Here is an 11162-nt window from a genome sequence, read left to right on the forward strand (position 1 = left end):
AGCATTCGTGCCTGCAGCACTGGGATGCTGTAAAGCACTGTGCCTCAGTCCAGACATCCCCATTCCCCTGCTCTCCAAACATCCTTCTGCAAGGGGACCTGCAAGAGCCGGCCAGAGCCCCACAGGCACCTGGCAGACAAACGGTGCCAATGAAACAGTACGAACAGTTCCCTGTTTGGTCTGGGAATGCCTATAGCTCCTGTTTGGTCTAGGAATGCCTGTAGCTCCTCACCTCCCTGGGCCCACCACCTGGCTAACAGAGCAGCTTTGCTGGCCCTGTGTCAGAGTTAGCACAGATTTTCTTTAGAAGTGAAACCCGGTGACTTAACCTGATGTTGTCCAGCTTCTTGGCGTGCATGGTGATGGGGCACGCTGGGGAAATCAGGCTCACAGAAAGACATGAAAACTGCACAAATAAATTCCATTTTCTTGTTTGCTAATTCAAACAGTAATTAAATTCATATTACCTACTCTTTCAAACACAAACAGCACAAAAGCAAGCCCTCTGCCTCTCTAGCAGACTACTCCTATTTGTTTGCTCCCTCTCCAAATCAGCAAATGCAGCCCAGCTGACCCAGGAGCTGCAGCTATCACCATGGCACTCATGCTAGTGGGGTCAGGATGAGGATGATGCTGTCAGGGTGCCTCAGGGGCAGCCCAGTCCCATCCCTCACCTTGCCAGTGCTTTGGTGGCTCAGCTGCACCTATGCAGGTTAGGGGGACAACCCCAGCAAAGCACTGGAGCAGGCACCTCATTCACCACATTCGCATCTGCAGGCACCTGCACATCTCTAAAAATTCAAACCTGAAATCTAGCTGTCAATTTTGCCACAAATCAGTCGGTTTGGCTTGCAGGTCAGAAGAGTTCTTTCGCAGGGGCTGAGATAATGCTATTTCGAACTGGCAAAATAAGTACACAATATAACCAGGGCAGACCCTCCATGCCTGCTCTGCAGATTGGGGCTGGGGCTGGCCAGCACTGCTGGGCAGAGCTGCCCTTCCTCCTCCCTTCCAACCTGAGACGTACCAGTTTTGTTGGTCATTGAAAACCCCAATGTGAAAATGTGCACGCTCTCTTTTGCACTGCAAAGTTTTCCATCCCTGACTGCCCTGTGGTTATGCTGGCTTGTTGCACAGCAAAACACCCAAAACACAGTTTCACATCTCATTTTAGGTGAAGTTTGTAGAAGAACTGCCTGTTCCCCAGGATAAAAATGCGATGTGTACGTAGCATCGAACATTATTCCTGTAAAAAGCCCCAGCAATCAGACCTGCTGTTTTTCCTATTGATTGCTGGGGGGCTGTTTGCTATTCTGATCTCAGCTGGTTGGAAGTCTCCCCAATCACCGCAAGGTCGTGACCACGGGGTCAGAAACCTGCACTACATACATCATAATTTATTTTACAGATAATCAATACTGCACTGCACCATGCCGTCTTACAGTACAGCCTCACACTGAGGCACTGATGCTACTCATACAGGATTGTAACCTTAAGGCCTGGCAGCTTAAAGAGGTCAAAATCAGCTTTCATTTTATAGTTGGAAATCATGGCTGGAAGTAGAGTACACATCCCACTCGCTGTTAGTTTATACATTTGTATAACTGAGTCAAATCCTACCTATGGTTTGAATCCCACTTGGGAAAATAAACATTAGCATCTGTTCAGGTTCGTACCTAGCAATCCGACAGGAGAAGCCCAAGGAGCAGCACGGTTACCGGATTGCCCAGGGTTTGCAGGGAAGGAGGTGACCCCAGTCCCACCTGTGGGTGAGGGAGCCCATGCAATCGCAACATTGCAGTGCCAGCTTTCCAGACCACCCCTCTCTTCAAATGGATTAACAGCAACAGAGAAGCAGCGAAATGCCCTTTTATCAATAATGTCCTTCATCCCATTTTCTAATTTATACTCCCAGGGCTTCATATCTGACCATCCATGCCCATGGTCACCCAGCACACACACTGCAAGCCTAGTTATTAACCAAGCTTGCCACTGCTCCCTGCATTTTTCTGTTAATTCTGGATTTCTGCGGAAGAGTATCTCGGGGTATTCCAAAAGATACAACAGCTTTTTAACAAGCTGTCCTTAAAAATGATGCCAAAGATAGTATTTTAGCAGGAAAGGAAGGGATTTGAAATATGCAGGAGAAAAAAAAAACTGAGAGGAATAAGGAGTGCTGTAAATACCTTGTAGGAAAAGCAATCCGTGATTAATTAATTGCTGTATTCTGGTATTTGTATCCATGCAATATGCAGTTCCCTGGGACCTTCACCAAGGTCTAGCATTCATCAATCTCAATGTGATTTGGATTATAAAACATGAACAGAGGAATCATAGGGCACAGTCAGTCCCTCACCACTCTGCTTTCCCTCAGTGCCATCCCCCCGTTGTTTGCAGGATCTGGCCCCCACGTGGGGCTCTGCCTCCACGCAGGGCAAGCCCCAGCCCCCGCAGTCTGCCCCAATGAACCCAGGAAAGCACTGCCTCACCTTCCACCTCAGTGTGGAGCGAGCCTGAGGGCTGGGCTCTGCCTCATCTCCCATCATTACCAGCCACATGGCAGTGAGCAGGACCTGCCAGACTGTTCCCCACTGCCTGCTTTTTATCCCATTTCAACTGCCCCCCAAGGCAGGGGCTGCGATAACCCAACAGCCTCAGATCTTCCCCGTTTCCTCCCAGCTTGCCTCCAAAGCAAAGTTCACCTCAGCTGACATCACCAGTGGGTTCGACAGGCAATCACTCAGCTACAGCCATGAAGCAGGAGCAGCACCACTCTGAGACAGGAGCTATATGCAGGAGGATGCTGTTAGATGTTGTTATTGCACTCTAATACCAGTATGTTAAAGGCACTTTGGATTTCCCAGCAGCACGACCCCTTTTCCGCTGGCTGCAGCAGAATAAAGCAGATAACCTGATGAAAAATCAAATGCATGCAGTGAGCAGGGTGTAAGTGGAGTTTGGCAAAGGGCACGGTGCTGTGCCGGGGGAGGAAGCGCTGTCGCTACATGGAGAACACTGCCCTGTGGTTTAGCTTGAAATCCAGCTGTTCGTGTGGGCAAAACAGGCTAGGAGGTGTTGAAATGCTGCCTGGGGAGCCCAGCCCTGTGTCAAAGCAAGCTGACAAGCCCGGCACTGGGGGCACGAACCCCACAGCCTGCCCCTGGCCAAGCGGGGAAGATTGGCATGTCGGCCCCCACCCACCGCAGCCCCCAGCACGGCAAGGGGCTCGCACAAAGGGAAACACACAGACCATGACAGGCTAAGCCTCCTCCTTCCTCTCTCTGTTCCCCTTTCTTTCTCTTCATGCTATGGCGAGGCTGCTGAATGTCAATAGGAAAATACTTTGGCAGAGCCAGACAGTCTTTTTTTTTTACCTTCTTACTTTCCCTCTAGCTGCTTTGCTGGATGCCTAATCCTCCATGGACATTGGGAGAAGTACCAGGACACAGAAGCAACATACCAGGTAGGAAGCATAATGCACAGCTCTGTAGAATTTCTGGTTCTACCTGCTTTTATGGCACAGCAGGTGACCAAAACACAAAAACCCAGGGAAGGGAAGGAAAGAAAAAAAAAGGTTTGGACCTGTCAGGGTCGCAGATTCCCACGTGGGAGCCCCCCGGTCTCAGCAGCAGAGGTTGGGAAGGTCACTCTTTGCAGCAGAGCATCTCTCCCTGAAGCATCTTGGGGGCTTCTGCCTGCCAGCCCCATCAGGGCTGTGTGCTGGGCTCATTGGCAGGAGGGTATTTAGGTGCCTCCCTGTACCCAAGGTTTCCATCCCCCCCAGCACATGTGGCATGACATACCCCAGCCTTCCCAGGACTGGAGCCTAGGCAAAGGCCCTGGCAGCAGGTATCCACCCTCACATACCCCTGCCCAGACACACCCAGCAGCCACTCCCTTTTTTTTTCCCTTTTTAAATCATGCTGTTCACTGAACACGTTTTTCACTTGCTTTTATCACAACTGATATCTAAAGTGTCCATATCGGGGAAAATCAAAGTGAAAACAGCTATTGCTCAGTGAGGGTGGAGGGAAGAGAGGAGCGAGCATGACAGGTGTTTTCCCAGCTTCTAAGGAAAGGAAGAGACCCATAAAAATACTACCAAGGTTCCAGGAAATAGCTTTATAGATAAAAAAAAAATTATTTTCAGCCCCAGGGGAGTCTTTCTCTTGAGCTCAGACTCCCACAGCAGAGGGAGAGATCCACTCGTCCAGCTGACCAGCTTGGCGCTATCAGCTTACAGCAAAATCAAATATTCTGAGTGGCCACCTGAGTCCTCCCGATGCTGTTCATCCTACCTGACCGCCCAAAAGCCCTCAGCAGTCACCCCCGCCTTCCCCTTGCCAAAGGACCTGTCACTGGCTGCACCACCACACCCCAGATGCACCCACAGAGCTTGGGAATCATCACCTTTTGCCCGTTCTGCTCTTTTCTTTCCTACCTCAGTATGCTACGCCCAAGCTGCTCTACAAGCAGAAAAGAAGTGGGGTTTGATCAGGCATCCCTCCTGTGAAACCCAGCACTGCTCCAAACCCAGCACTGCTCACCTCCATCCAGTCTGGGATGTGCCAGCTGCAATAAGGTAAATATAACCATGATGCATACAGCTATCTCAAACCGAGGAAATCTGAACACCACACCTGCTATACCCTTCTATGTGCTCTCCTCAACAACGCCTGAGTCCGTTTCTCTGAAGCATCTCGTACACCTCTAGATCTTTGAAAAGGCAAACTACAATACATGCAGGTGTATGGATCAAACCCTCCAAAGAAGCAGCTCTGCTTTGCTGCCCATTGCCACAACACACTCAGAAAATGCCAAGCCCCCAAATGCTGAAGGAGTTCACGTTTGTTTCTGCCTCACTGTCTGGGATGGGAATTTGAAAACCAGCTTTGTCCTTGCAAATCTTCCTGCTAAACATGTGTTTGAGGGGTTTTCTGGCAGGGGACCTGTCCTGGCACATTGAAGGGCTGGGGACCATGGGAAGCAAAGGTAGCATGTGCCCAGGGCAGGCAGCCGACAGCCACCATGGGGGGCACAGGCTGCATACCCCCATCTGCATAGGAGCAAGACCCACATCTGCACTCACCCCATGCTAATCTGTCTCGCTTCTCCCATGGGAAAACCAGAGCGTGCATCAGCACAGGGCACTGCTGCTCAGCAGGGCCAGGTTTCCCTGCTCCAGCCCAGGCAACTGCTCCACATGCCTCCTCTTCCTCCATGAGCCTGAGCTCTCCAAAGACTGGGAGGCAGAAGCAGGGCGCGAGGGGCAGCTTCAGGACACAACACTTCATAGTCTGGTGCAATGAGTCAGCAGGGGGGAATAGAAGTCCCTTGTGGCAAGCAGCATGGTCATTTCCTGGAGAGCAAGGGGGTTTTAAACAGGAACAAATGATTTAATATGCAACCGAACCCTGCAGGTCACAGAGTAATGGAACCACACAAGCAGGCACTGCATCCACTGCCACAAGTCCAGCAGCAGCACAGACCCAGAGCCACGGACCATCTCAGCAACTCCAGCCCATGGTGGGGTCATGCACCTCATCAGCATCGCTGAGCATCTCCTCCTCTAATGAAATCAGGCTTTGCTTGTGAAGTTTCTCTTGTCTTCTCACTGCCTAATAATGAAGTTGGCTGAAATCAGAAAAACCAACAGAAAACTTCCCAGTCTTTCCCAAACCATCTTTGCCATATTTTGTCCTTCACAGCATTGCTTCTACAACCTGTGTGTGAGCGGCCTCGCATGAGCGCAGGGTGGACCAGCTCAGGTGGGTATTGCAGCGCAGCAGGAACCACAGTGAGACAAGCAGAACTCACTTCACACGTTTTCATGGAGGAGCACTACCTTCATCTGAGGGGGTTCAGACACCCTCACAGAGCAGGACTCAGTGGTCCCAGCCCAGGCTGAGCAGAAGTGGCAAGCACAGGATCTCCCGGCCTGGGAGCCGCAGGGCACCCAGCCCCTGCTGAGTCTCAGCACGCAGGGCTTTGTGCGAGGAGCGGAGCGGCATGCCGCATCAAAGTAGCACTTTCCCTATCCCACAGCGTGGGCTTCAAGGGCAATGCAATGATGCCCAAGTCCCTGAGTCTCCCCCCGGCAGCACATGCAGCCTTGGCTGCCATCTCAAGACAAATGCTCATGCCACCCAAGGAGGGTTAGGGCATGTGAGTGCCCAGCAGCAGGGAGGGTAGACATGCAAATAACCCCGCTGGGGCCACACAGTCCAGAATGCTGCCTTCAGTGCCAGCAACCAGTGCTGCTGCCAGGATGTCGAGGGCAGGGCAAGCAGTGACCCTTGGCTCAGCACTGCTTTACACCCGCAGAAGGCACGGCCAGGAGCCCTGGGACAAGGACCACGCTCTGGCTTGTCCACAATGGTGTCCCTGGCACCGTTCAGTGGCACTTGTGCCCAGCCAGCCTGAGGGAGGATGGCTGCGGAGGAGCAGACAGGGAGAGGAGAGGGAGGCGCTCAGCAGGCTCACGCCTCCGACATGTGCTGCACACAGCTTCGCCAGACCGCAGGATCTGGCTCACTGAACGTGTGGAAGCAACACTTCTCTGTCTCACTTTACAAAGCCCCAAACAATAACTGTCTGTCACTGCACAGGAGCTTAGAAGTAACATAAGCTCCTATTGGCATGGCGCACAGCAGCCTTCCTCCTACACAAGACCAGCAGATGTGAAAATGGCCCGATGCTGCCTTGAGCATTCCTCTGACCTCCTGTTTGCTTCTGGATCAGAATCCAAAGCTGGATCTTAACCTACAAGAGCCATAAAAGCAAAGGGTTTGGCCCTATGAGGGACCTCTTCATAATCTAAGACAGATGCACTTCATGTGCCAAGGTTTATGAGGGCAGGGAGCAGGCTGAGGCTGCATCAGCCTCTGCTCTACGGCATGGCTGGGGCAGCCCGTGCTGGCATCACCCCATACTCCAGCTGACAGTGCGCTGGAGGTGGACCAGGGGCATAAGAGCTGGAAGCTCTTGCAAACCAGGGCAGCACCCAAAACCTTGCATCCTACTGCTCAGCCTACACTGAAGCTGCCTCCAGCCCCCACCTGCCCTATTGAAGCGGGACCCCTGAGCTCCTGAGGTTTCAGGTCCTGAAACCTGATGTCCTAAGGGCCACCTCTGCTGCCAGAGCCAGCACAGCATGGGAGATCTCCTCCATCCATGCAAGGTGCTCCTGGAGTTTCTCACCTGCGTGCAGAGTGGGGACTGACTCCAAAGTCAAACCCGAAACCGCTGCGGAACATATGGAAGGAAAAAAGCACATGGAGGACAAATTATTCCTGGAAATGTGAAAAGGCAAGGGGAGAATTAAACTGAAGTATGATGAAGATAAGCGATAGAGGGAGAGTTTAGTAACCAAAGGTGAAAGGACGTCCCTCAGAACAACTTGCATAAATAATCTCTCCAGTGTCCCCAAGGATATCCAGTGTCTCTGCTGCCATTGGGACTGCAGCAACCCCAAGCAGCAGAGGAACTTCCCAAGGTTCAAGAGAAAAAAATGGGGCATTGCTGCCATGGGGGAAGGGACTGGAGAACAAGCAAGGTACAGGACTGCTCTCATGGCTGTGCTGGCGTGCAGCCTCCAGCAGCCATCGCCTCCACTCCAGCAGCGCTCCCCTCTGGCCTGCCACACGCTATTCACCAGTGTCCCTCGGTGGAAATGTCACCCAAAGGCAAAGCTCTGGAGGAGCCTGACCCATCCAGGAGTTTAAATCCTGCTCCTGAAAACTCCCGTCCCTCCAACCTCCCCGCAGCCCTAGCTGAGGAACACCTCTCCGGTGCTGCCACAACCCGCCCACGAGTGATGCTACACCTGACAGGGTCACCTATGAGCGGCTGCAGAGGTGGGCTCGGTGCCTACAAGAAAGCTAGCATACCACCTAATTGCAGCCAGCTTGCTCATCAATGCGCTGCAGTCTTTGTACATGAGTAGCTAATAGAAAATACAATACCCAAGGTATTTTGCCCCAGAATACCTCCAGCCCCAATGCATGCTGGTGGGCTTTTTACCTTTGCATGCACAGCCACAGGGTAACAAGTCAGCAGCAGAGGAGTGTAATTCTGAGATTAACATGTGGGACAACCTGCTGATCATGGCTTGCACGGGAGGGTAAAAGGCGGCCTTAGAGTGTAATCCATTTCAGGCACTCTTAAATCTCCCCAATACAACACAGAGCCCTTTAAGCAAAACTAAACAACTTCCTTTAGCCTAAATAAATATTAAATCTAAGTGATGCATTAATTTACTCTAGTTCACCAAAGGCTAACTCCTACCCAAACTGATCATTATAAAAGAAATCCTATAATCCCTTGCTCCCATTCAGGCTCAAAACATGTAATCCTGTGAATAAATCCAGAAAGAAAGTGTAACAAAATGGGCAATAAAAACTTACAGCATTCACATCTTTTCATCTACCATTAATACTGTAAACACTCACTCGAAGGCCCTTGAGTATGACTAATCTAATGTTTTGGCTCCCAACGCTAATCGCCGAAAGAGCTCGCCTCTCGGTGTAACACCCAGCAAGATCTGCCGCCCCTCCGGCCGCGACCCAGGACACCTCCTCAGTGCCCATCTGCAACAAAACCTGGCCTCAAATCCTGCAAAATGCTGCAAAATCAACACAAAATGGAGCAAGTATGGTTCTAATAGCACCAGAGCGCAGAGCTTTTTTTTATTATTATTATTTTATTGCTTTGGAAGCCTGCAAGCTCCAACTGTATAAATGCCAATAACTTCCCAAGTTTTAAGGCTGCTGAAGTAAGAGATCAGATTTTAGCAAGTGCTTTCCAGGCAGCCAGCCAAACTTTTTCTGATTCACTAAAAGCACCAAAGGGAGGGGGAGAGGGAGGGGGCTGGAGGGCTGATTAACTTCAGTTACCGCACAAGCACAAAAAATGTCTCCCCGCTGCAAAGGGTGCCGTCGCTGCGAGTCCTGCACAGCCTGTTATTCCTTGGGCTTGAAAAAAAAAAAAACGCACCGGAGAAATACAGCAAACGCCTTCCAACCGCAGAGTAATTTACAGCTGTGGATCCTCTCCTGCTCCGCCAAGGGGAGGCTCTGCTGGTGTTAGGTTCAAGCTGCAGTTTTCAGAGGAGATGAGAAAAAAAATGCAACTGCGGATTTTTTGGAGGGGTGCAGGAGAAGGGGATGGGGCTGGTTTGGGTTTTAGCTTGGCCAGAGGGATGGAGCCTCCTCCAAGGCTGTGGCTGTGCTCATCCAGGACCATCCCTCGCTGCTGTCGGGCATCTGAGAGAGGATGAGCAGGTGCAATCCTGACCAAAGCACCATGCAGGGCTGAAGGGGTGGCATGAGCGGCCCCCAGCTCCAGTGGGACGGTGGGCTGGAGCCACCAGGGCAGAGGCACCTGCTCTGCCCGGCCCCACAGGTGGGTCTGCTCCGGGTTGCCCTGCTAAAATCCCCATCCCAGGGAGGTGCGAGGCCCCAGGGCTGCTGGGTGGCAACAGCTGCCCCAGGACCCCCAGTCGCCATCCCCATTCCGCAGGCGCCTGGGCTGCAGAGCCTCGCTGCCTAGGGTGTTCCTCCAACAGCTTCATTCCTGCTGAGGCAGGATCAAAGGCAGGATCTGACTTGGATGGTTTTCTACTGAATAATGGGGAGGGAGCACGCAGCCTCCTTCTCCTGGCTAGGGAAACTTGTGTTTTTCAAAGTATCAGTTTTTGGGAGTAAGTTCCCTGGGAGGGGAAAGAAAAAAATTGAAAAAGGAAAAAAAAAAGAGGGCGAGCAGGAGAGCGCCTGCTCTTCCAAGGCAAGTGCATCAATCAACATTGTGCAAGGAGAAGAGTCCAGCACTCCCTCTCACATCATTAGCCAGGCTAATGCACTCCAGAGGATCCCGCTACGGCAGGCTACCGGCGCACCCGGCTGCGCCCCAGCCCGCACCCGGTGGCCAAGCACCCGCAGCGGCTGCGCTGGAGATGCCTCAGCGCTAGCGGTCATTGAAAAGGAGCTTAGCGAGAGGGGCAGCCCCTTTCCAGGGCCAGTGACACTCCAGCATCTGGCATGCGGATCACTTTAATATGGCTATAAAAACTAGAGGGGAAAAAAGTGAAAGCCCTAGCCAAAACTGCCTGGCACTCCGAGGTCAGCACGCCGCCTTTGTTTCTATTTTACAACCAAAAGTGAAAGAGGACAGAAAGGACACGTACCTGTACCTGAAAGCACAGCAGCAGGAAATGTAAACATCTGGAGAAGAGAAAAAAAAGCAACAAAAGATCAAATGATGCGGTAAAATGGTTAAAGTTGATTTTTTTTGCTTTGTTTTTGTTCGCAATTTTTTAAAAGGTGCAGAGCGATGCTCTACTTATAAGAAGGCTCGGGTCCCGATTACCACCTGATTGCAAGGAAAATGCAACCGGAGCCTCCAAAATGAAAGTTTATAAAAATAAAACCAATAAAACAAAAAAAAAATTAAAAATATGCCATAATCCTTACAGGCAAGTGCAGGCTGAGAGCAGTGAATACATCGCTGGGCGAGAAGAGGGGGGAGGTCAGTGGCTTCACGCTAGCGGAGTGCAGTCCCCCACCGCCGCCCTGACATGGGAGCGATCCGGCCGGCGAGCTCCGCTCCGCGCCGCTCCGCGCCGCTCCGCGCCGCCGAGAAGTTGTGGTACCGCCCGCTTTGCCTCCTCCGAGTGACTCGCTTAGGCATCAGCTCTCCTCTCCCCCTGTCTCTCCTCCTCCTCCTCCTCTCCCTCTCTCTCTCTCTCCGCCTTTGGGGGGGATGAAGGTGCTTATTGTCAGTAACTTCCGATCATCAGCAAGTGCCCCCCCGCCGCCCCCCCGGGCCAGCCCTGCGAGGCGGATAAAGCCTCTCCGCGGCCCCGCGCCCACAGAGCGCCGCCGCCGCCGCCGCCGCGCCCCGCTCCGCTCCGCTCCGCCGCCGGGCGCGGGCGGCATGGCGATGCGCGGGGCGCGGAGCGGGGGCGGGACCCGCCGGGCAGCCCCCGCGGGGCTGGCACCGCCTGCGCCGCCCGGCCCGGCCCGGCCAGCGGGGAAAGTGGATTTTGAAAAAAATTAGGAAAAAAAAAAGAGAAAAAAGGGGGGAGGGAGAGAAGCGAGCGGGGCTCCGGCCCCCCCCCGCGCCCTCCCCTGCCCGACGGAGCGGGCAGTGCCGTCGCTCGCCCA

General features: G+C 52.7%; 1 protein-coding gene across 1 annotated transcript in view; it reads right to left on the reverse strand.

The window, feature by feature from the left end:
- The window catches only part of FGF18 (fibroblast growth factor 18), a 74358-nt gene extending 63417 nt beyond the window's left edge, over positions 1-10941 (reverse strand). Inside the window, exons 1-2 of the mRNA XM_064458899.1 lie at positions 10470-10941; positions 10184-10220 (exon numbers count right to left, since the gene is read on the reverse strand). Coding sequence (XP_064314969.1) covers positions 10184-10220; positions 10470-10501 — 69 coding nt within the window. The 5' untranslated portion in view covers positions 10502-10941. The remainder of the gene's footprint in view (positions 1-10183; positions 10221-10469) is intronic.
- Between the last annotated feature and the right edge of the window lie 221 nt (positions 10942-11162).

Source organism: Phalacrocorax carbo, chromosome 8 (assembly GCF_963921805.1).
Source record: "Phalacrocorax carbo chromosome 8, bPhaCar2.1, whole genome shotgun sequence".
In the NCBI taxonomy this organism is placed as follows: domain Eukaryota; kingdom Metazoa; phylum Chordata; class Aves; order Suliformes; family Phalacrocoracidae; genus Phalacrocorax; species Phalacrocorax carbo.